Raw genomic sequence first — 27,285 nt, forward strand, 5'->3', positions numbered from 1 at the left:
GGGTTGAAAGGAATAAAAGTCATGATTTAAAAAAAGAGAAGATTCAGCTCTGTCATAAATATTGAGAAATTCAGATAAATGAAACACACAGGAAGGACAGGATATATGGATGAAAGACTGAATCCCTGTCTCTCAAGAAGGGATTTCTAGTTCAGGATGAGAAAAGCAAACATATGAAGTCCAATGTTATAAACTCTACGATCAGGATTTGCACAGGACCTCAGGAAAAGAGGCCCCTTACTCAATCTGAAGGAATCAAAGAGAAGTTCCCCAACATTCCAGAAGTATCTGGAAAGATGAGCAGGACTTACCCAGCTAAGAGTATTGCCAAGCAAAGAAAACAACGTGGGCTGGAAAAAGTGATATCAAAGAAAACAGCACATTTACGAACATGAATTGTTTAATTTGGCTGAAGCAGAGGCTATGAGAGATGGGCCCTGCATGTCATCCTAAGGAATTTAAATTTGATCCCCAAAATAAAGGAAAGACCTTTTAAAGGTCTTCAGGAATGAAAAACAAAGTGGAAACAGAGGAGAAGAAGGACCTAAGAGGCTAGTTGAAAAAAATTCCAATTCCAAAAGAAGTTATAAAATGAAAATTCTGATGCTGCTGCCAACCTAAAGATGAAAATTACAAAGTGACAACTTTCACTTGCTTGGTTTGAAAGACGCAATCTGTCCCATCTCTGGAAAGGCTTGATTTGAACCTGAATATTAAAGATGAATAAGGTGTCAGAGCTGATTTGTGTGTTGCTAAGCAATGCTGTACGCAAGTGCTTCTTGAGAAAAAGCAGCACTTCACGCAAATTCCTTTTTATTGAAAATGCAAACCATGCTAGCTTTTATTGTGGTGTCTATTACTCCCTAAAAGCCTCATCTCAAACAAAAGAAGTAAAACATGTATTTTTAAGCATTTAGTATTTAAAAATCAAATCTTATGAAGCTAACACACCAGCTCAAAGTACATTCTCCAAGAATATAGTGCATTTTCTAAGACAGCATGAAATTTACTGACCCTCTGCTAATAGGGCATGTGCTTTAAAATGACAGGAAGGGATGTGTCTTGGTTTGAATAGAGCCTTAAGAAGTACAGCTAGTGCTGGGGTCATTGTTTTCAGCCATGTCCTTGCCCTGGGTTAGTTGGGCTTAGTTGTCCTCCTTCACTTCCCTAAGCCCAGCCTAATCCCATCTCCACACCAACCGAACTCTTCATCTTCATCCTTCTTCCATCCTGGACACATTTTCCCAAAAAACCCAACCCTGACCACAAAGTCCATCCAAAGCCACTATTTGGTCACTTCAAGTAGAAATGTAACCCACTTTCTAGCTTGGCCAGGCATGGGACATAAGAAACTAACTAAATAATTTGGCTTGTGATGAGCCAAGTTACAGTTGATTCTGATCTAGAGCCTTCACAGGTCTTTTTTTTACATCTACTTTTAATATTCCTCTAATGAAATCCAAGTCAGTTGCACTGTTATAGTGAATATTCCTAGTTCTGAGTACAGAACACAATGGCAGCCAGCCATTGTGCAGGCTTCTGTGTGTGGCTGACCTGTCCTCCTTCACTTCCCTAAGCCCAGCCTAATCCCATCTCCACACCAACCGAACTCTTCATCTTCATCCTTCTTCCATCCTGGACACATTTTCCCAAAAACCCCAACCCTGACCACAAAGTCCATCCAAAGCCACTATTTGGTCACTTCAAGTAGAAATGTAACCCACTTTCTAGCTTGGCCTAGGCCTACTCTAGCCATGACTTGAGTACCAACCTGTTTTGTGTACCTTCTATTCCACCAGCCCAGAGTTATGAAAACAGAGACAGTTCCTGGCCTAAAGAAGTGGGCTAACAAAATGGTCTAACTTGCTATCAAAGGGAAGACAGATGGGAATCTGTAACCAAGATGCAGGGGGTGGGACGGCGATAGGTATTCAAGGAGTTCTTCAAATGCTGCGATACAAGTGGATGATTCACTAGGAAGATGTTTAGAGAATTTCTGAAGGTATAATGGATAGCAGTTAATTGTGAAACATACTAGAAGATGAAGTTAGAAGGAAAAAACTGAGAAAGGGTATTCTCCAAAAGACTCAACTAACTAAATCTAGTTTAGGTATAGAATCCTACAATCAGAAGCTAGATCATTGGAGTGTCATGCCAAAATGCAAACTCCATAACTAAACCTAATACGTTACTGCTTACTTTTTTACTGCTTACAATACTTTTTCCCCCATCTCTAATCCTTTTCATATAGTTTTATTCAGAGCACACAAAACAAAACAAGCAAAAACCATTCATGGTAAGGATACAGAGAAACTGCACCCCTCATTCATTGCTAGTGGGAATGAAAAATGGTACAGCCATTGTGGAAAACAGTTTCACAGTTCCTCAGAGGGTTACACATAGAATTACCACCTGATCTAGTAACTCCACTTTTAGGTGTATACCCAAAATCATTGAAACTGGGGATTCAAATAGATACTTGTGTACCAATGTTCATAATAGTTGCATTATTCGCAATAACCAAAAGGTAGAAATAACTCAAATGCCCATCAACAAATGAATGGATAAATAAAATGGGATATATAACACACAATGGAATATTATTCAGCCTCAAAAAGAAATTCTGATACGTTACAACATGGATGAGCGTTGAAAATGTGCTAAGTAAAATAAGTCAGACACAAAAGGACAAATATTGAATGATTCTATTTGCATGAGGAATCTAGAACAGGCAAATTCATAATGTCAGAAAATAGAACAGAGGTTTCCAGAGACTTGGGTAGGGGTTGGAGATAATGGGGGTTTATTGTTTAATGGGTACATAGTTTCTGTTTGGAACAATGAAAACATTCTGGAAATAGTTGTGATGGCTGCACAACATTATGAACATATATAAAGTCACTGAATTATACACATAATAATGGTTAAAATTGTAAGATTTATGTTATACATATTTTACCATAATACAAAATTAATTTAAAAATTCAGTCTTCTATCCAGAGTAATAACTGGCATGAGTATTTAATAATAAATTTCTGATGCAACCACTGCCAAAGATTCTGATACATACTTAATTATCCTTAATACTTGAACCCATATTAGGATTTTATTTTTGCTTAGCCAGTAGTTCCAGTGTCAACTGGCAGTCAACAAATGGATCAGATAATGCAGCAGTAACTGTTGAAAAGAAAATCAGAAACTTCTATAACTGAGTGTTACTAAGAAAATGTCATTTTCAATAAATAGTGTAAACTCAAACCTATGGAGTATGCCTGTAATTCTAATAAAACACAGTATCTTGTATTGTTAAATTCTGATTTTTATGGTATTTTGGATTATAATTTCTGTATTTTAGGAAACACGAAATTTTAAATCCTTAAAACAGATAATTAAAAATCTTTAGCCTATATTCCTTGACCTACTGCATGTATCTAAAAGAAAACCATAAAAGGAAATGGTATAGGTATGCAAAGGCATACAGAGTGAATATAATGGACTATGGAGACTATGGGCAAGAGGGATTAAAAACTACATATTAGGTACAATATACACTACTCAGGTGATGGGTGCACTAAAATCTCGGAGTTCATACTATACAATTCATCCATGTAACCAATAACCACTTGCATCCCAAAAGCTACTGAAATTTATTTTTTTAATTTTTCAAAAAAAGAAATGATAGAAGTCAATCTCAACTAAAACTCAAACCATTACTGTTAGACTTTTTCAAGCATTTTCCATTTTCTAAACAGATGTTTTTCATCTTATTTTTGGTAATTCCTGAAATAAAAAAGAAATGGTTTAACTATTAATTTCTGATCTAGCTCAATTCAATTGTGAAACTTAACAAATGCTATCCATACCAAAGTAAGATGTAGCCTAAGTTGATATCTACAGCGTAAGGATGAGCCAAACACCCTTGTTATTGAATGTAGTTCAAGGACCAGCAGCATCGCATCACCTGGGAGCCTGTTAGAAATGCAGACTCTCAGGTCTCACCTCAGACCTGCTGAATCAGAGACTGCACTGAACAAGATCCCCCAATGATTCCTAGGCACTTTCATGTTTGAGAAGCACTGAAGACAATGGAAGGCTTGCAACAAAGTTAGAATTCTGAAAATATCCAACTAAGTAGAAGCTGATGAAGACATCTATGGTAATAAAGTAAAACAGGGGAATTTCTGATTTATGGATTTAAGAATGAAAAAGAGTTCAACCATAATATTGTGCTTCTTAAAGATAACCTCATTCAAAATGGAAGCTCTGCTTTACAGAGACAAAACTTCCTGTAAGAGCCAGGTTTAGGCTTTATGTGAGTTCTCTCTGTCTCAGGAGGAAATGCAAAATAAAAACAATGCCATATTGGGCCCCATAAGTAAAGGATCTCCATAAAGTGAAAATCCCCATGGGAGCCCAACACTAGTCCCTCAATGATCCCTTTATAATGAATGAAAGCTTTAACAGATCATGATCCCCGAGGACACAGACAGATCTATCTATCTGTGATATAGGTTATGTATCACAGATAGATAATGATACCCAAGGTCAGGGGAACATTCACACAGTAAACGTTCAATAAATAGAATCAACCAAATTGTAAAAGCAGCCTGACTCCACCTTTATAATTCTAAAGGTTGTCTCTGAGGACGTTGAGTCCAGAGTTGGCTCAAAAACAAAAAGATGTATTTTTACATCATTTTAAGAACCTTGAGGATGTTTGAAAGAAGACACATTTGGGATTCAGAATGGTATTTTTGGTTTAAGAACTTTATCTTTAAACAGAAGAAAAACACCTGATGGTTGTTTTGCAAATAGAGAGTCTTATTTATATCCTTTAAAAGTTTAAATACAAAATTTCAGACTGTAACAAAGGAGAGGTCAGCCAATATGTAAATTCATCAACAACTCAAAAGGATGCTAATAAACATCTCTCTTACTGCCAGTGAATAAGAGGGCTGCTTGTTTAAGACACGGCAATCAAACACCTGGACATATTTTGGTCCTCAAGGACTAGGAGGATATGACAAACCAGCCTTTGTAAGTCAGAGCTTTGGAATTAACATTCTCTAAAAAGCACTGATTGACTTTTCACCTTTAAAAGAATACAATCACTTTAACTTGTTCAGTCATTTTTGACAGGTGAAAACCTAACAGAAAACGTTTTTACCCTCTTATTTCTTGCTTAATGAACACGTTACTTATTCATGCTTTTGCGTCATCATTGACTTCATACTCTTCGTCTCTCCGATCATTAGTCTTCAAAGCCTTGTATTTTTTTTTTCTTGAAATGTCCCTGGTACCCATCTCTAACTCTTCAGTCCAACTTCTATCCTCTTTTGATAAGTCCTTGTCTCTCTGAGATGGATGATAATAGTCTCCTTTTTAGCCTCTCTGATTCCAATCTCCATCCACCCAATTCATCTTACACATTGTTGCAACCCAAGCTTCCTTAAATAACACTTAAGTCACACGACTCCTCTATACACTCTTATTCATCATACTTTCTAATTTGGAGTATTTGGAATTAAATACTCCAAATTAGAAAGTATGATGAATAAGAGAAGTTCAGAATATGCATGTTCATCACTAGGATCTGCATCTCTTACTGTAATATTTGCTATCTATACAAAGCAGATGTATTAATTTCCTAAGGATATTGTAAAGCACTGCCGTAAATGTGGTGGTTTAAAAGAACATAAATTTACTTTCTTACAGATCTGGAGTTAGAATTCTGATATCAGTTTCACTGAGCTAAAGCAGTGACAGTAGGCAGGGCTGGTTCCAATAGAGGCTTTGAGGAGATAATTTGTTTCCTTGCCTTTTTCAATTTAGAGTGGCTGCACATATTCCTTGGCTTATGGCTCCTTCCTCCATCTTTAAAGTGCATCAATCCAATCTCTGTTTCAGTCATCATATCGGCTTCTCCTCTAAACGGCTCCTCCTGGGTCCCTCTTCTAAGGACACTGTGATTATATTGGGCCCACCCAAATAATCCAGGATAATCTCCCCACATCAACATCCTTACCTTAATCACTTCTGCAAAGTCCTTTTTTTCCATATAGAGTAACATTCACAGCTGGCACAATTCACAGGGATTAAAACATGCATATATTTGGGGAGACACTATTCAGACTGCCACAGCAGATTCCATGCCGAAAATTATAGCCAGGCTAATTACCTTAAAATATAAGGCAATAACACCATTTCTGGAAAATGAAGTAGATGTACTTTTCCCTATTCTTCCCAATAACTAAAATTTAAAATCCTATATATATTTTTAAAAAAATAAGACTCTGAAAGATAGAAAAGAAAAAGGCAGATTGGTTGGAACTTTGAGACCTAAGTAATGAAATGGTGGTGAGTTCCTCGAGTTTTCTTTTTGCCTTACTTAGGCCAGTCTTAGGGCTGAAGAAGATAATGACCCAAAAATGCCAACAGAGCTGGGGTTTTTTTGTTTTGTTTTTTGTTATTTTTTTGCGAAGGAGTCCTGCTCTATCATCCAGGCTGGAGTGCAGTGGCGCAATCTCGGCTTACTGCAGTCTCCGCCTCCTGAGTTCAATTGATTGCCTCAGCCTCTGAAGTAGCTGGGATTACAGGCACTTGCCACCACACCCAGTTAATTTTTATATTTTTAATAGAGATGGGCTTTCATCATGTTGACCAGGTTGGTCTCGAACTCTTGACCTCATGTGATCTGCCTGCCTTGACCTCCTAAAGTGCTGGGATTACATGCATGAGCCACCGTGCCCAGCCCAGAGCTGATATGTTTAAAGCCCAAAGAAAAACCTGCTCTGTCTAGTCAAAGGAACAGGAAACGGGTATCCTAGAAGACAAAAAACGTTTCAGCAACTGCTCTTCTCCAGCCAAACCCCACAGGAAAAAAACTGTGGCCCTAACCCTGACAGCCAGCAAAGACTGAGAGGGTATCCTGGATTTCCACGCTGCCAGGCTGTAGGCAGGCACCCCTATACCCTTTGTCAGTCACTCACCAGAGAAGTGTTAAAGAAGGCTAAGTTGGGAGTCAGGTAATGAGATCCCCCAGTTTCGGCCCCACTCCTCACTAAGGTATTAATGGTGGAACCTGCAAGTCCACCTCAACCAGGCAGTGACCAACAACCCTCCCTTATCAGCTGGAGTGGTGTCACAGGAGGCCTAGTGGAGAGTGAAGACTTTCACCAACACCCTTCAGCAACAAGGTGACCCCTATTACAGTGTCAGTGCAGACCAGATGGGAAGCTAGAACTCCCACCTCCACCCACCAGTAACAAGAAGTCTCTCAACCTTGGACATCAACAGAGGCAGAGTGCAGAATCCAGATTCCTGCCTCCGCCTGGTAGTAGCAATGTGGCAACCCCCCAACCCCCAACCCAACTGCCACCACCTTCCCCTGCTGGAGCAGTGTAAGAAGCCAGATACAACAGAATGTTTAAGTAAGATCCAGAGTCTCACAACATACTAGGAAAATGTTCAGGTTAACATTTTCTGACCTTGACATTGACTGAATGAAAAGAGATGATCACTAAATGCCAACACCAAGATGACAGAGATGTTAGAAGAATTTGACAAAGATTTAAAAGTAGCCATGACAAAAATGCCCCAACAAACAATTACAAAGACACACGAAACAACTGACAAAATAGGAAGTTTCAGCAAAGAAACAGACATAAAGAAAACCAAATAGAAAGTTTAGAATAATATATAAACAAAATGTAATGGCCGGGCGCGGTGGCTCAAGCCTGTAATCCCAGCACTTTGGGAGGCCGAGACGGGCGGATCACGAGGTCAGGAGATCGAGACCATCCTGGCTAACCCGGTGAAACCCTGTCTCTACTAAAAAATACAAAAAACTAGCCGGGTGAGGTGGCGGGCGCCTGTAGTCCCAGCTACTCGGGAGGCTGAGGCAGGAGAATGGCGTAAACCCAGGAGGCAGAGCTTGCAGTGAGCTGAGATCCGGCCACTGCACTCCAGCCTGGGTGACAGTGCAAGACTCTGTCTCAAAAAAAAAAAAAAAAAAAAGTAAAATTCAGTGAGTGGGTTAAACGGCAGAATTGAGAGATGAGAGAATTTGTGAAGTTGAAGATAGGATAGTAGAAACTATCCAATCATGAATAACTAAGAGAAAATAAACTAAAAATAAAATGAAGAGAGTCCCAGAGAGCTGTGGGACTTACAAACCTAACACTCATGTCAACAGAGTCCCAGAAGGAGAGGAAAAAGAGGACAGGGTTCAGAAAGTACTTAAGTAAATAATAGCTGAAAAACCTTCCAAATTTGACAAGGCATAAACCTAAACATTCGAGAAGCTGAGAAAACCTCAAAAAAGGATAATTCCAATGAAATGCACACCCAGACACATTGCCAAAATAGTGAAAACTACAAACAAGCAGAAGGAAATAAATATAAAAACATGAACCAATGAAATTAAAAACAAAAAAATGAGAAAATTAATGAAACAAAGAGCTGATTCTTTGAAAAGATCAATAAAATTGTCAAACTTCTAGCAAGACTGACAAAGGGAAAAAAATACATAAATTACTAACATCAGAAATGAAGCCAAGAAAATCACTACAGGCCCTGCAAACATAAAGGAATACTAAAAAAAAAAGCAACTCTACAAACGTGAATTTGACAATTTAGATGAAACTGACTAATTCCTCAAAAAACAAACTACCATAATTCACCCAATATGAAATGGAGTATTTATCTATTAAGGAAATTGAATTCATAATTTTAAAAAGAAATCCCCAGGCCCAGATAATTTCACTGGAGAATTCTACCAAGCATTTTAAGAATTCACACCAGTTCTCACAATCTCTTCCAGGAAACAAAGAAGAACAATTCCCAATTCATTTCATGAAGCCGGTATTATCCTGACACAAAACCCAGACAAAACAGTACAAAAAAAGAAAACTACAAACCAATGTTACTCATGAATATGGACATAAAAATTTTTAACAGAGTTCAGCAATATGTAAAAAGAATTACACACCATGACCAAATGGGGTTTATTCCAGGGACATAAGGCTCCTTCAATATACAAAAAACAATTGACGTAATCTACCATATTAACAGTCTAAAGAAGAAAATCATGTGATCTTATCAATCAATGCCGAAAAAGTATTTGACAAGTCTCAACACCCATTCATGATAAGAACTCTCAAAAACATAGAAATAGAGGGGAACTGCCTCAACTTGATACAGAACATCTATAGAAAACCTCAATTAACATACTTAATCCGGGTGAATGCCTGTATGCTTTCCTTCCAAGACTGGGAGCACGACAAGGATGTCTGCTCTTGTCACTCTTATTCATTACAGTGCTGGAAGTTTTAGCCTGTCCAACAAGGGAAGAAAAGGAAACACAAGGTATATAGATGAGAAAGAAAATAAAACTGTCCTATTTGTGGTTGAAAAAGCAATCCCCAAGAATTTGCACATACATACACACACAAGCCCCCACACAAAACTCCTAGGTTTCAGGATACAAAATAAACATAGAAAAATCAACTGTGGCCAGGTAGGGTGACTCACACCTGTAATCCCAGCACTTTGGGAGGCTGAGGTGGGAGGATCACCTGAGGTCAGGAGTTCGAGACCAGCCTAGCCAACATAGTGAAATCCCATCTCTACTAAAAATACAAAAAATTAGCTGGGCACCACAAGCCTGTAATCCCAGCTACTTGGGAGGCTGAGGAGGGAGAATCACTTGAACCCAGGAGGCGGAGCTTGCAGTAAGCCAAGATCACGCCATTGCACTCCAGCTTGGGCAACAAGAGCGAAACTCCATCTCAAAAAAGAAAAAGAAAAATCAACTGTATTTCTACATACTAGCAATGAACATATGGACATAAATACCATTTATAATTGCTAAAAAAAAAAAAAAGTACTTAGGTGTAAATTTAACAAAAAAGGACTTGCATCCAGAAAAGTATGCAATGCTGATGAAATAAATCAAAGAAGATCTAAATAAACGAAAAGACCTATCATGTTTATGGATTAGAAGACTCAACAATAGTAAAGATGTCAATTCTCCCCAAATCGATATAGAAGATTAACATACTTCCTATTAAAATCCCAGAAACATTATCTGTAGATTTAGACAGGCTTACTCTAAAATTTATATGAAAAGGAGAAGAAAGTGGAATTGCTCAGAATATTTTGTTAAAGAAGGAGAAAGTGGAAGGAATCAGTCTTCCAATGCTAAGGCTCACTATATGGGTTCAGTAATCAAGAGAGGGTGGTACTGAAGGAAGGAGACACATAGGTCAATGGAACAGAACAGAGAACAAAGAAATAGATCAACATAAATATATCCAAATGATTTTTGATACTGCTATAGAAACAATTCAGTAGAGAAATTGAATTTTCAACAAAAATGGTACTGAAGCAACTGGGCATGCATAGGCCAAAAAAAAGAAGCTTGACCTAAGTCTCACACATTATGAAATAAACAAAAAACCTCAAAATCCATCACAGACTTAAATATGAATGTAAAACTATAAACTTTTTAGAGAAAAATATGAGAAATCATCGAGTCTAGGGATACACTAAGAGTCTTAGACAACATCAAACAGAAAAAAGTGATAAAAGGGATTTCATCAAAATTTAAAACTTTTATTCTGTAAAAGATCCTATTAAGAGGATGAAAAGACAAGTTATAGACTGAAAAAAAACTTGAAAAACATTTATCAGACAAAGGACTAGTATCTAGAATATACAAAGATAGACCTTAGTCATCAAGAAAAAGCAAATTAAAACTCTAAAGCAAGTTACCACTTTAAAAAATCTAATGGCTTAAATTTAAGAGACTGACAAACCATTGCTGATGAGAACATAAACAGGCATATCTACTTTGGAAAACTGTTTAATAATTTTAACACTGAATGCACACATACCCAGCTGTTCCACTCACAGGTATATCTCTAACAGATAGGTGTACCAAAAGATATGAAATAGCTATTGAAGCTGAATCGCTTTTCGTATGTTTATTGGCCATGTGTACATTCTCTTCTATGAAGTATCTTTTCATGTTTCTTACACATTTTTTATCAGATTTTTTTTTTATTGTTAATCTGTAGGATTCTAAGTATTCTAGGTACTAGTAAGGTGCCCATTATTATGTGATGCAAATATTCTCCTACTCTTGTGGTTTTCATTTTCACTTTCTTAACAGTGTCTTTGATGAAGAGAATTTTACAATTTCAACTCAGTTATAGGCAATGCTTTCTGTGTACCACTTAAGACATCTTCGTTAACTTCAAAGTATGAATATATTATTTTATGCTATCTTCCAGAAGCTTTACTGATTTTTCTGTCACATTTAGATCAACAACTCATCAGGAATTCCTTTAAAAAAATAGGTTGTGAGATAGGAGCCAAGGTTCTTTTTTTCCCCATATGGATATCCAGTTGACCCAGCAGAATTTACTAAAAAGACCTTTTCCTGTTGCTCTATCATGTCACCTTTATCAAAAATCAAGTGTCTGTATATGTCTGAATTTGTTTCTGCACTTTATATTCTATTCTATTGGTTAATTTCTCTGTTTTGACACCAATACCTCAACATCATAATTGCTGCAGTTTTAAAATGAATCCACGTCTGGGAGTGTAAACCCTCCAGCTTTGATCTTATTCAAGATAATATTTACCTTTTCATTTATTTATAACTTCTTTAATTTCTCTCAATAAAAAAATTTCTTTGGTTTTCTGTGTAGAGATATTGCACATCTCTAACCTGAAGTTACTGGATGCACTGTAAATGGTATAATTTTTTAGGTTTTATTTCTAATTGTTTAAGGCTAGTATATGGAATTACAACTGATTGTGCTCCTGTGTAACCACAACCCAAGATACAGAACATTTCCAACACTCTAGAAAGTTCCATCATGCTTTTTTGGGGGGTCAGTTTTCCCTGACACACCTCAGAAGCAATTGCTTTCTGATTTCTATCACCACAGAATGGTTTTGCCTGTTCTTGGGCTTTATCTATACAGCATGTATTATTTTATGTCTGGCTTTTCTTCCCCTCTTACAATAATATGATATTCATCTATGTTGAGTATATCAGTAATTCATTCTTTTTTATTGCTGGTTAGTATTTCATTTTATGAACATTTTATGATATATTCACTTATAAATTGTTGATGGACATTTGGATGATTTCTAATTTTGGGCTATTATGAATAAAGCAACTGTGAATATTCTTGTACAAGTCTTTTTGTGGACAAATGTTTTCATTTCCCTTATTTAAATACCTAGGAATGAAATCATTGGGTCATAGGGTTAAATATAGATTAACGTTATGAGAAACTGCCAAATAATTATACACCAATTGGTTAACACATGAGAGCTCCAGTTGCTCCATATCTTTGCCAGCATTTTGTAGTAAAACTTCTTTTTTGTTTGTCATTTTGGTTGACATAAAAAAGTATCTCATTGTGGTTTCAATTTCTATTTCCCTGATGGCTAATGATGTTGGACATCTTTTCATATACGTATATTACCTCCTGTGAGATATCCGGTCAAGGCTTTTGCCCATTAAAAAATTAACTTTTAAAATTGCTTCTTTATAGTTTTATTATATGTGTACAAGTCTTTTGTCAGATACGTATACTGTGTGCCTTTTAATTAGCCATATTTTAAAATTGTGCTAAAATTTTTGAAAATTGACTTTGTATCCTGCAATCTTACAGGATTTCTAAGTTTTTGGGTTTTTTTTAATTGCATTGGTTAAGATTTCCAGTATAATATTAGAAGTAGTGAGAGCAGAGACCCTTGTTTTGTTCCTGATCTTACAGGAAAAGCATCACCATTAAATATAATTTTATATAATTTTAACTATAGAGTTTTCATAGATTATTTTTATCTGAATGAGGAAATTTCCTTCTATTTCTAGTTTATTGAAAGTTTATATTAAAAATGGGTACTAAACGTGGTCAAATTTTTGTACATCTATTGAGATAATCACATAATTTTTCTACTTTTTGTGTTAATGTGGCGAATTATATTGATTTTCTAATACTGAACCATGATGGTCATGATGTACAATCTTTTTTATATAGCTGGATTTGATATGCAGTGTTTCTTTAGGAACTCTGTGCTTATGATTATGAGGAATATTCACCATCTGTATATCATTTTGGAAGAATTTCTGTTCAAATCATTTACCTATTTTATATTAAGTTGTTTTCTTGAGTTTTGAGAGTTCTCTATATGCAGCTTAAGTATCTATAAATTTAAAAATCTTTCTTCAGCCTAGAGTGCCTTTGCCTCATAACTCTAATTTCTTCTCTTACTATTTTGAGATATGGCAGAGAGAAAGAGTATAATAGGGAGGTTGGAGGGAGTACGCAGCCATGAAATATGAGGGCTGTGTTATCTGACACCCTGAGAAAGCTAGGTGACCCTGACTGCTAGAATTCTCTGCTATATCTCCTCATCTTGCGAGCTGTACTTAGCAGAACGCCTGGGGCAATAGGTACAGAGATACCTATTAAATGACAAACAATAATTTTAAGATATTGATTAAATGGTTTAAAGAACTAGGCTTAGGAGTATTTGGTTTTTCAACCCTAAGACCATTTCTTCAACTTCAGTAATTAATATAATGAAAACCTGGCAGATACATGGCACAAAGTTCCAGGCTACAGGCACACAAAATGCAAAACAGAGAAATAGAGGAAGACAATGGCTGAGATTCTGATCAAGAATAAAGCTCCAAAATAACAGAATTATTTTATATGTACCTCACAGGTAAAAACAGATAAATCCCTGTCTTTGTAATGATCCTGTCCTTGCATATTTTTCTAATGCATTCATTATACTTCTGCATCATTCTTTTAAGCTAAAGTATAACCGCTCATTTTTCAGCACTTCTTAATCAGTTATTACCTCTAGGATTGGCAACTAAAGTAATTCATTCCTCAGCAGGCTCAAATCCTCTTATTCATTTCAGATGCTAAGAGTTTACTTATGGCATCTTCCTATGAAATTCATGATCATTTCTTCATGAATTCACACATGATCATGATCATTAAAACTGGAAAGGAATAATTACATTTAAATTGGAAATAACTAATTATATGGAAAAGAATGCTATTCAAAAGAGAGCCATCAGCCGGGCATAGTGGTTCACACCCATAATCCCTGCACTTTGGGAAGTCAACATGGGAGGATTGCTTGAGCCCAGGAGTTCAAAACCAGCCTGGGCAACATAATGAGACCCCCCGTCTCTACAAAAAATAACAAATTACAATTAAAATAAAATAGGGTCAACCCAGCATAAAAAGAAAAAAAAAATGAAGTTTCAGTAAAAGATATCACTAATGAATAGTAGTTCAGAGCTGGACCTAGATCTACCAGTACTAACTTCATCTTCTCATTTTATTAATGAGTACATTGAGATACGTTCTAACATTCTAAGAAGAAAGGATTGTGTCCTACAGTTTAAATCTCTCTATCTCTTGGGCTGAGGCTGGACAAAAAGTTAATGAATGAATGGCTATGGGAATAGATGAATGAGTGAATAAATAAGTATTCTTCTAAATAATGGTCATAAAGCTAGTTAGTGTCAGAGTCAGAAATAAAACCCAGTTCTCCTCCTTTTTTCTTCTGTGGTAACTTCTTGGGTAAATTCATAAGTTGTAGCTACATTAGCAGTTTAGTTAGTTGTCAGGAGAACAGCAATCTTACCAAAATCACTGAGTGACCTTAATTGTGTTTTTCGTTTTCCCATGATGCTTTAAGACATGCAAACAAAAGAAAAGAATGAAAAGTGCCAAGTGGGATGTCATAAGAAAATTGCACTGTAGCCAGATCACACATAGAAAATGACAGAAAAAGGGTAGGCAGAGATGGCTCTGTGATTTTCTTCTCACTCTCACCTGATCTAAGAGATATAAAAGGTACAAAGTTAGAATGCATTAGCTGTCAAATCAACAATATTCTATTAGAGGCACACACTTCTCTTAACAATGGAGCCATTTTATAACCACAGGCTGACATGGTCCACAACCAGGGGAACAAGAGGTAGAAAAGATCAAGGACAGGATATAATGTGATAATGGGGACAATATACTTACTCCTCCAGAAAGTGCTGTTGGGGTCCTATAATAGAACCTGGCCGGCATATTCTAATCCAAGCAATTATTTCAGCGTGTGTAAACCTGTAGTGTTTCATTACATAACAGGCTATCAATGTCCCTGTTCTTCCAAGACCAGCTGTAAGAGAAGGAAACAGAATAAGAAATATAAAGTCTAGCAAATGCTCCCACAAAAACACTGAAATCAAACCTTGCCCAGAAACTGCTCTGCATTCAAGTGTGACGATATTATCAACAGCTACTAAACATAACTGCTATCATGTAAAACTCATTTTTTCTTTAAACAATGGAAAGGGCAAAATGAAGCTGCCATACATTTGGGGGCAAAAAAGTGATGTGATAAAAAGCAAATGGGTCTGGCAGCAGCATTACTGGCTGGATTGGAAAAGCCAGAGATAAAAGCAAGAGAGATGAGATGGAAGGCAGGGGCAGGGAAGCAAGGATGGCTGAAGGAGGTTGGGATGAGGATGGAAAGGGATGAGGCCGAGCAAATGCAATAAAGAGGAAAAGATGAATTAGAAACCCATTAGGACTGGGTCACAGGGAAAGTTATAGGTAAGTGACATTTCTGACCTAGAAAACTGGTACAATGTTGACTTCATCCATGAAAACATTTAGTTAGAAAAAGAAATAAGGAAAAAAAATGTGTGTATGTGCGTGTGTGTGTGTGTGTAAAACAAAACAAAGTAGGGGAACGTTGATAGTTTCATTTTTTACATGTTCAAGAATCTTTTGCTTTTGAGGGGACCTTTGTCAGCTTTCCCTAATCAAACAATAAAGGTAGTTTTCTCTTATCTCCCAGTACTTGGGAGCACACAGTACTTCAGCAAATCGAAGACTACCATCGTGTAGTATCTAAGTTCCACTAAGAAAGAAAAAAATTAAACTATGACATGCTACCAATTTTAAGATGAATTCTAATTTCAGAAATGTTAAAATGTGAAAAAGGTATGTCTTTAAATCTGTGTTCCTCAACCTTTTTTACAGTATTGTTCCTTCCAGGAGCCTCTTTACATATTTTATTCCTGATCAATCCAAATGAAATTTCACTGTCACAGATAGACCGCATATCTGTTTATGTAAATCTGTGCTTTATTAAAAAAAAAAAAAAAAAAAAGTTTTTCATCCCGCCAAAACAACAATTTTGTCCCCTTGGAGGCAATATTCTTGGATTGAGAATATATATTGAAAATGCAAATTAAAGAACAATCAATCTGATGTCTACAGATGCCTGACATTTCCTTCCCATTAACCCTTCCCTTTTTTTTTTTTTTTTTAAAGACCAAGTTTCGCTGCTGTTGCCCAGGCTGGAGTACAATGGCGCGATCTGGGCTCACCACAACCTCCGCCTCCCGGGTTCAAGCGATTCTCCTGCCTCAGCCTCCTGAGTAGCTGGGATTACAGGCATGCACCACCATGCCCAGCTAATTTTGTATTTTTAGTAGAGACAGGGTTTCTCCATGTTGGTCAGTCTGGTCTCGAACTCCTGACCTCAGGTGATCTGCCCTCCTTGGCCTCCCAAAGTGCTAGGATTACAGGCGTGAGCCACAGCTCCCGGCTAACCCTTCCTTTTTAAGAAGTATTCATACTCTGTTTTATTAGATGAGGTGTGTGTATGTTCTGTTTTAATCTGAAGGGACTCTTGTCCCAGATCAAACATCAATGTTCTTTAGAGGCGTGAGGTTTAATTATGGTCTCAGTGGGGCTCCCCGTTGTTTACGATTAAGAGTTCTGAGTAATGGCCGGGCGCGGTGGCTCAAGCCTGTAATCCCAGCACTTTGGGAGGCCGAGACGGGCGGATCACAAGGTCAGGAGATCGAGACCATCCCGGCGAACACAGTGAAACCCCGTCTCTACTAAAAATACAAAAACCTAGCCGGGCGAGGTGGTGGGCTCCTGTAGTCCCAGCTACTTGGGAGGCTGAGGCAGGAGAATGGCGGGAACCCGGGAGGCGGAGCTTGCAGTGAGCTGAGATCCGGCCACTGCACTCCAGCCTGGGCGACAGAGCAAGACTCCGCCTCAAAAAAAAAAAAAAAAAAAAAAAAAAGAGTTCTGAGTAATTTGCCTTCGATTTCACCCAGTGCCTATCATTGTTAATTCCCTAGATGCCTGGCAAGACTACAAGCAACGGTACAGATAAAACACAGGTGACATCCTGGAGCAGAAGCCAGAGCCCAGTGAGTTTCCAGAGTTCTTCCTTCAAGTCACCAATTTGGGTGTCTATCTAGAGAGAAAAGGGCCTTCCTTATGGAGACAACACTCTCTCTCACTGCTCCCCTCTGTGAAAAGACCTTGATGGCTCCCTCACTTAGGCTCCTATTCACACTCACAACCAAAAAGGAGGTGCAGGAAATTTTCCAATTTCTCTGAAACTAAAGCAGCTTCCCCCTTTTAAAAAAGAGTCTATAATTTTGATCTATAAAAAGAACGTACTTAGCACTCAATAGTTAGGAGCTCTTACCACAACTGAACAGAATAGGAACATTTCACTAAGTTTCTATAAAAACTTTAACAAAATTTTTAAAGCATTTGTAATTAAAGGGCTCCCTGCCACAGCATGACAAGATGTTGAAAAGTGTTCTATTTATACCAAGTCAAACACCAATGGCTTTACAGTTCCAGGCATTTTCTGAAAGCCCTATAGAACATCAATAATCACATACTGGAATATCACAACGTTGCTGTATTTTAGATTATTATTTGTGGTAGAGAATTTCAAGAATTGACAGCCATCTCTTTTATCAACCACAAAGTGAAATGCAGATATTGAAATGTAATCCCCAGCAAATTGGTTTCTAGTTTATCTCTGTATAAAATACTTTATGTTGAGGCATGACATATTCATTCCCTTTTCAGTAGCTACCAAAGTTCATCTGACATAGGAAAGATTCTTTCTCCCTCCTTCTTTTAGTTCAGTTAAAAGACTGAATGTTGCTTGAATTCCCAGCAAATTAAGCTGACTTAATCAGGGCAGATGTCAAAATAATTAACAAGCCTATAGTAGATAAGTATGCTGTGAAAAGCAATACAGCTGTAATTAAACCAAAGGTGTAATCCCTATAAAAGAACCCTTTATGTGTGTGCAAGTGGAAGAAAACGAAATAACACTCTCAAAAAGACATCACCACATGTAAATGTGACTGTCCTATACAAGAACTGAATTCAATGTTAAAGATTCTGATTTAATATAAAAACATCTACAATACAGACTGGGTACGGTGGCTCACACCCGTAATCCCAGCACTTTGGGAGGCTGAGGCAGGTGGATCATCTGAGGTCAGGAGTTCAAGACCAGCCTGGCCAACATGGCAAAAGCCCATCTCTACTAAAAATATAAAAAATTAGCCAGGAGTGGTGGCGGGCACCTGTAATCCCAGATACGTGGGAGACTGAGGCAGGAGAATTGGTCGAACCCAGGAGGCACAGGCTGCAGTGAGCCAAGATCACGCTATTGCACTCCAGCCTGGATGACAGAGCGAGATTCTCTTTCTCCAAAAAAAAAAAAAAAAAAAGGAAAGAAAAGAAAAGAAAAAAAAGAAATCTGCAATATAAAATAAATACATATTTTTTAAAAGGTAAACATTCACAGGTCAAGGATATAGAGAAAATATCTGTAATAAGAATGTTTAACACCAGAGAGTTTTATTTGCACAAGGTCTCTCAGGTGAGAAATATATCAAGAAACACACTGAGTTTTAATGAAAGCTTTGCAGTTCTTCTCCTTTGAATTTGTCAGTCCAAGATACGGATGGCTAATCCACAGATAAACTCTATGACGTAGTAATAATAAAACTACTTGAACTAGGAAATAAGGCCAAATTAATCTCAGGAAAAAATACAATTTTTATGGCACAAAACTAAACTTTGAAAGAGAAGATAGGATTATTTCCTGCTAAACATTGATATAAATGTTCCCATTAGCTCTCAAGTTCTACTGATGTTTAAAATACGTGACATGTGGGCTTTTTCTTGGACCTGGGCAATACTGAACAAAATGCAATGGAAAAGCAAACAGGGTGCAAATGAATCACATGGGGACAAGCCAACACACTGCCACCCCACTGTGGCCTGAAAGCAGCACCCACAAATGAGCCAGCAAGTGACATCTTCCAAGCCAGAGACAAGACATCCCATAAAGCCAGGGCCCATCCTGCTAGCTAACCGGGTGGTTAGGGAGGGAGAGCTCTGTCCACCCAGGAGGAGGCAGCCTGGCATGGGGAGCCCTCCTCCAAACCCAGGCCACGTGCTGCTCATTTCCATCTCTCCGGGTCTCTGGGAAACCGCAGCTTCCCATTTCTGCTCACATGTTCACAAAGTACCTCCACCTACTCAAATCTTAAACATAGAAACAAGGGCCTACAAAACGGCATTTTAATTTCTGTCAGAACCAAAGCCATACTCGTCTGAATAAGTCAGTTACAGCAGCACTAGGCACATGAAAAGAACAGCACCCTCCCCAACACCTACTAGATGATTAGCATAAAATGAGAGGGAAACCGGGTCTAGCCCCAAAACCACGAGCACAGCACCACCCAGCGACACTAGAAGGAGCTGCGCATGAGGAATTCGAGGCTCCAGCCCAGGGCGGCCCAAGAGATTTCTCCTCGCTTAAATCAAAGACCCAGTAAAATATCTGAAATATTTCCAGTATTATCCACACTGAAAGATCTGGAGTGGAATGGATTTTGAGCCTCCTTGAAGTCTAACAACTAAGCTTAGAGCAAATGGCATGTCATATTTTCTGAGTAGCTGACATGGGGTTGCCAGATAAAATACAGAATGCATGTTCCCTGAAATATTTGGGACACACATATACTTTTTGTTTTAAAAGTATTCATTGTTTATCTAACATTCAAATTTAATTAGGCAGCCTGTATTTTTATTTGTTAAATCTGGCAATCCTAAACCTTCTATACTCTGAACAACTCCTGCCCCAAAGTATCCACCTCCAGAGATCAGGTATTTGCAAAACCAACTCTTTAAGTTCATTCCAAGAGGCAGCATCACATCAGCAGCATTGTAAGCTAGCCGATTGTCCCTAGCAACAGGCATGGAAGACACTCTGCTCCATGAAGCCAAAGACTAGCAGGGGAGGGATGGGCAGAGACTGGAATGGGGGTCCAGATAACTGGGTCATAAAACAGAACCACGACAGTGCAAGAGGATGGGGAAGAGATGAGCAATTCTGAAAAAAAAACAAAGGAGAGAGGAAAACTAACAACCCTTGCCTCTTGAGAATTTCACCTGTTTAAAGGTGTTCCTGCAGCCTAAGGACACTGCTACTGTAATTTCCCCTCATTGTAGCACATGGACCTGGAAAGGTAAAGTCTGAAAAACTGGCATATCAAGAAAGCCACACCACCACCAATTGTCCACACCCAAGCAATCATTTCTTTAAGAAGGGGTTACAAAAATGAGTTTGTGTCCCAGTTGTCTCAAATTAAAAACCTCATTGTGTTCTAAGACACTAAACAGGTTTTGTTTTATGTTATTCGCTCTTCTTTGGCCTGCCCCTTCGATAAGCGCAGCCACCACCACCGAGGCCTTGCACACACCTTTGCAGTGAACGGCGATAGCCCCTTCGGTGTTCTCACAGATGTTCAGGAACCTTCGCACGATGTTGTCACTGGGTGTGCTGCCATCTATGAAGAAGAGGTCATAGTGCTCGAAGCCAGCGTCTGTGAAGCGCTTTGCCTCATAAATCTTTTTGTTCAGCCTCACAACTGCGGTCACATTATGCTTTTTGAAATAAGGAAAGTAGGCTTCAGGGGCGTGAAGAGGATAACCTAAAGGAAGAAAGGAGCAGTAAGCAAAAGGCATGCATTTCATCTTCCATAACCCAGAAATACAAAACTCTCAACAATGAAGTGTATAAATCTCAACAAAGCTTGGGAAGAAAGTGTGTTGCGTGAGAGAAAAGGTCACAGCAAGCTCCTAAAAGCATCAATCTTCATAACTGTAAGCACCATAGGAGGTTAAAAAGAAAGCTTCTCTAAGTACTGGAAATACATCATTAAAGTTCAAAATCTCAACCGCTAGATTCGAATCCTGGGAGCATACTCTTCCGACTCCCAACACAAAGGCATTCTTGAAGTACTCAAATGTGCATAACAGACCTAGAATGGTTCTTGGTGACTTTATTCTCCCTTGAGCTTTATTCGCCACTTGACAAATATTTTTCAACTACAGCTAAAGCTTTTTTGCCATATGTAGAGTTTTAATTTGTAGTACAATGCTCCCCAAAAGCAATTATTATTAAGTACCTACTACGTACAAGTCACAATTGCATATCATTTCAAATTCTCAAAACCATCTCTTAAGGATGGCTAACTCCATTTAACATATTAAGAAACTAAAAGAGGGGGTGTTGGGGAGATATTGGTCAAAGAAAACAAAATTTCAGTTAGAAAGGAGTATATCCCAGAGATCTATTGTACAACATGGTGACTATAATAACAATGTATTGTATACTTGAAAGTCATTTAGAAAGCAGAATTTAAGTCTTCTCACCACACAAAAAAATATGAGAATACTTAAGTAAAACTTGATAGCCATTCTACAATGTATACATATTTCAAAACTTGTTGTACACCATAAATATATAATTTTTATCAATTAAAATAGAAACTTTTTAGTTAAAAACAAAAAGAATAACTTTTGTGGATACCTCCTTTTTTTGAGGGAGGAAGATGCTCCGTCTTTAAACCCCCTTTTATTTTTGAGCGGCTCCACCATCATGTGAGTAATCCTGGGAGCTATGCAGTCAGCTGGGTTACAGACCTAGCCTTAGCTAATCAGCCAAGGCGACCACTGGGGGCGCTGGCCATTGCAGGCCTTGCTTGGCAGCTCCAAAGGTTCAGGGGACTAAGTTCCCAGCACATTGATGGCCACATCTGTAACCCATTCAGGATTCACTGATCCCTAACATACCAGCTGAGTGAAATTATCTCAGTTGGAACCCATTCACGATGGTAGGTTCCAGGGGTGGCGGTAGCCAGCAAAGTGAATCAGACTGTTTCCGTGCTGTGTCCTTGGCTGTATTTCCTGCTGCCTTGGATCCCTGTTATGCTAGTCAGCTCTCAGCTCCAAGCCAACTCTCTTATGCCCTGTGACACTGGGGCTGGAGTCCATATACGTCCTACATTTCCCAGACTACCTTTCTATCTGACTTCCTATTGGTTGTAAAAATGGGAGGCACTAAAGTGCACCCTGAGGAGGAGGAAGGAACTTCTTCCTGTCCTCCTGGCAGCATCACTTCAGCAGCAGAAAACAGGAGCAGCCAGAGCTCTCAGCTTACTTTGGCTTTCATACCACCATCCTGCTGCACTCACCTCTGAGGCTGGAGCCCCCACGGTCTCCACTCCTCAGCCCCCAAATCCAAACACCAGCTGTGTGGCATTCCCTTCAGAGGTCAGAGCACCAACCTTCTGGCTCCTCCTCAGAGCTCCCAGGTTCTGCTAACTCCACTTTTGTCCCTTTTGTCCCCCCAGTCTTAAAGGTACTAGCTGTTTTCTCCAACATATTCTGGTTTCTTCAGTGTTGCCTTTTTACTTTTTAGTCTTTTTTGAAACAAACTCCTTGTATTAAATTTTTATGTTTGAAATGCCTGGTGTGGTTCCCATTTTCCCACTTGGGTCCTGCTCATCTTTTAAGCCTAGTTCTCCAGCCTTCTCTTAAAGTCTATGAGCCACCCAACGTACTCCAAAAACTGCCTTTTACCAGAGTTAGACAGCCCTAACTGGTACACTTGGCCAGGTCACACAAAGGACGAAGACAGAATTGGAAAGCAGGACCAATTAATCCACAGCTCAGTATGTGATTTTCACAGGCCATGTTGCTTTTGAGCAAAGAGGTAATACACTGCTTATTTAAAATCTTCTTTGTAGAAACAAAAACATATACAAACATGGAGAAAACATGCTTTTCTAACTGCAAAAATCAAGTCTGTTTTCCTAGTTGGTTTACTTGCTCAAATTATTTCCCTGCAACAGATTTATAGCCTAAAGCAAAAAGAGAACTGTAGTTGGCATTAAGAAATAACAGTTTTTCTATTATGTGAGGAATGGGGAGAAGAAGGGCTCATAAACACCTGGAAAGCCTGTCCTGGGTGTGGCAGGCTGGTGAGAGCTTCTGCCTCCAGGTTGCTAGCATGCCTAGGACGGCAGTTGCCTAACCCCTTCCTCCCTGCAACAAAGGCTGCAAGAATCTCTCCTTTCATATATGAATTTCCATCATGAGTAAATGGCAGCATAGCTAATATGCCTAAATAGAATATTAAGAGAAACGATGTACATCTCTTTTGAGAAAAAAACACTGGACAGAAATTGTCCAAATATGGCAACAGGGCACTGAAATAACAATAACAACGATTGTACCTAACATTTATCAAGCACTTACTATGTGCTAGCCACTATGCTAACTGCTTTATGTGGATTATCTCATTAAAACCTGCAATTACTCAATTTCTGGTGCCTAGAAAAGCTGGCCCATACACATACAACTAGTAACAGGTACAGCCAGTATTTCAGTCCTGACAGTCAGATTCCAACACCCGGGCTGGGGCTAATTTCAAGTAAGATTCAACTTGATTCTATCTGTTAAGGCTCCAAATAAGAGAACATGATATGAGCATGAGCGGTTAGAGTTGGTGAGCAGGTTTTACAAAAAACCTGTTCAGAATAAATTATAACGAACAGTGAAAATGTCCTATGACCTGTGAACAACTGTATGTGGCTTTTACGGATGTAAGTGAGTGCTTTTTGTGAGAGACTTGTTTTAGCAATGTGTGAAACGTGCCGACCCAGAGCTGATGGAGCTTTCATCCGACCCTTACTCCATCTGGCCACAAGATGGTGCCCCGCCATCACTGAACCACAACAAAGTCCTGGCGTTGAGCTGACCAAACACATGAACAGGGTATCAGAGTCAAAAGAGATTTCTTTATTCATCTCTTCCCAGGCCCTCATTTTAAAGTTTGAAAACTGAAGAACAGCAGAGTCAAATGACTAGTCCGCTCAGTCATTATTAAAAGTAAAAACTGCAAAATGAGCGGGCAAATGTAGAAAGACATAAAATCTGTTGATTAGGCTAGTTAATGATAAAAATGTAACTATAATACCTGCTATCTAATAAATGCCTATTATGTGTGCCCGATACTCTGCAAGGCACTTCATATAACATCTCTAATCCTCACTAGGTGCCTGCAGTGAGCATCATATTTCTCCCACTGTGATATACAAGAAAACTGATGCTCAGAGAAGTTGTGGAACTCACTGAAGTTCACGCAGCCAAAAAGGAATGAAGCCAGGCTTCAGCCTGTCCAGGCTCTTTACTAAACGGGACACTGGGCTTCTCTCATTAAAAGGAGCAGGCTAATGCCTCAAATTGTTGGGATTCTCAGTCTGAAGCTCTCTTTCTATGTATGTAAGAGACAGAGTGTGTGTGTGTGTGTGTGTGTGTGTTTAAATAGAAGTGAGAATGACAGTGACACTTAAGAGACATTTTTACAGAAAATCTGAAATCCAAAATATCTGTTTCATTCTGTTGTTATCCATCACTTATCAATTCAAAATTGTTTAACAAAAAAAAAGTAGGGTTCTTCTCTTCCCCACTGTCAAAACAATGTGAATCAAAATGGCTAAAAGAAACTCCTAGTGTTCCCTGTTGACACAAACACACACTTAAGGCTCTTATAATACATTCTGCCCAGATCCCAAGATTTTACAGCTTCCTTTAGCTACCTCCTAGCAACAGCTTTTTGATCATTTTTTTAAAACCTCAGCTTTTCTACCAACGAACCTCTAAAATGACTTTCAGCCTCCTCAGAAAAACAAAGGTTTCTCAATTCAAAAAAAAAAAAAAAATTACCAAGATGTCACTGTAATTGGATCAGGTTTATTAATTCCATCACAAAATTATTTTCTCAACTTCAAAAAGAATTTACAAAGTTAAAGTCCTTTACAAAAAAATATAGTGAAGCTTCTAGTGAATATCAGATCTTAAAATGGAAATTCCAGTAAAATAGCAATATTTTACCAATGGCAGCCTTAAATGAAATTGTTCTAGGCATCATAAAAGCTGACAAAGATGAAATAAATGTACATTCAGACTTTTTTATGTCAATATGAAAGGGCACAATATATGCATAGACTAAAATATACATACAGAGCAATATCTTAAAGGGATTATTTCTTGATTATATTATGTTTTTAAAGAGCTTTACTCTTTATATTGCTTAAACTTTCTAGAGTGAGTGTGTACATCCTCTATAATAAAATTTAAAAGAACACAGAATTCAGAATTAAATAGACCAATGTTTGAATCCACATGCCAATAATTACTGGCCTATGAACCTGGACAAGTTAGGTAATTCCTGTACGCCTCCAGCTTCTTTTCCATAAAATAGATCCCACCTGTTCCAGAGGGTTGTTCTGATCATTAAATAGATGATGTGTGTGCAAGAGACTTAGCAGGTAAGCGAATGGTAGCTATAATTTTTCCCCTTATTAAATACAGGACCAAAAAATGTTTTAAATATTTTTGACACTTATAACTTATTATACAAAATATGCATATCCTTCTATCTAGTGATTCTATTTCTAACAATTTAGAGAAGAAACTACAGCTGCAAAAAGATGTATGAACATCTATGCCAACCACAGCAGTTTTTAAAAAGTGAAAAACTGTTCATCTGGTTAAATAGATGATGAAATTTAAAAAGAAAAAAAAGAATAAGAATAAGTGAAAAACAACTTAGATCTCATTCAAAAATAAATTAACAGGCTGGGCTCAGTGGCTTAAATCTGTAATGATAGTGCTTTGGGAGGCAGGAGGATCGCATGAGCCCAGGAGTTCAAGATCAGCCTGGGCAACACAGAGACCTCATCTCTACTAAAAATTAAAAAAAAAAAAAAAAAAAATCTGCCAGGTATGGTGGGACGTGCCTTGTAGTCCCAGCTACTCGGGAGGCTGAGGCAGGAAGATCATTTGAGGACAGGAGTTCAAGGTTGCAATGAGCTATGATCACACCATTGCACTCCAGCTTGGGCAACAAAGCAAGAGCCTGTCTCTAAAAAAACAAAAGCAAAAACCAAAAATAAATTAACACAATATGGCACAGTCATATGGTAGAATAATATGCAATGCAATCATGGAAAATGATTACATGGATCTACATTTACTGCTATAGAAAGAAGTCGTGATATGTTAAGGGAAGAAACCTGGCTGTAAGATAGTAACTATGTTATGATCCCACTTCTGTTAAAAAAAAAAAAATTTTTTAAACGCATGTATCCATAGAATACACAATGTCTATATACATAAAAATATTTTAAATAGCTTTTACAATTATACCTCTCAATTTCTCATTAAGAAAACATAGTCAAACACATGAATCACAAATGGTGAAAGTCTTTTGACCTTGCCAAATACCCAACAACAAAACTACTACTGAAACAATATCCCTACTAACATTTCCTGGGCCTGAGTCAGGTAATTTGCACAGAAAGCAGGTTTAATCAGTCTTATCTTGAAAGGCCAACTGTCAGAAAGCAGTTTCCTCAGGTTCTCAACATGTAATTCCTATAACAACCCAAAATGACAGAGGTTAATTACTGAATGTCCAGACCAAAACAGATTATTTAGCAAGCTTATAAGTGAGAAGATCAAATTCTGGCTTCACATGGAAGTATCCTGTTTGTGAGCTTAACTCTCTAGACCTGGATTGCCCATCCACACAGTAAAATGATGATTCAAGCAGAGTTCCCTATTAGATACGTCACAGGTATGAAATGATAAGCATATTTATGAAAGCTCAAATTATAAAACCTAAATGCATAAATAACAATATGCAATGAAACTACATTCTAGAATATTCATTAAAGAAAAATAAATCTTTTTTCTTTTTTTTTTAAGAGACAGGGTTTTACCATGTTGCCCAGGCTGGCCTTGAACTCCTGGCCTCGAACTCCTGGCCTCAAACAATCCTCCCACCTCGGCCTTCCAAAGTGCTGGGATTGCAGGCACATGCCATCATGCCCAGCTGAAGAATAAATCTAGACCAGGGGTTTCAAGTTAGGTTCCCTCAGAACACTTGTATCCCACCTCTATGATCAGATAGAGAGAGAGAAAAGAGTAGGGAGTGGGGCGGGAAGCTATTCTGTTCATGGATATTTTTCAATTTTAT

General features: G+C 38.1%; 1 protein-coding gene across 4 annotated transcripts in view; it reads right to left on the reverse strand.

Moving 5' to 3' along the window:
* Nucleotides 1–27,285, reverse strand: part of CDC14A (cell division cycle 14A) — a 168,378-nt gene that overhangs the window by 37,444 nt on the left and 103,649 nt on the right. For all 4 annotated transcript variants that reach the window (XM_033199722.1, XM_033199724.1, XM_033199723.1 and 1 more), the window contains 2 exons: nt 20,657–20,887; nt 15,081–15,219 (listed from right to left, as the gene is read on the reverse strand). In XM_033199722.1, coding sequence (XP_033055613.1) covers nt 15,081–15,219; nt 20,657–20,887 — 370 coding nt within the window. The remainder of the gene's footprint in view (nt 1–15,080; nt 15,220–20,656; nt 20,888–27,285) is intronic.

Source organism: Trachypithecus francoisi, unplaced genomic scaffold (genome assembly GCF_009764315.1).
Source record: "Trachypithecus francoisi isolate TF-2019V2 unplaced genomic scaffold, Tfra_2.0 Lachesis_group5, whole genome shotgun sequence".
Classification (NCBI taxonomy): domain Eukaryota; kingdom Metazoa; phylum Chordata; class Mammalia; order Primates; family Cercopithecidae; genus Trachypithecus; species Trachypithecus francoisi.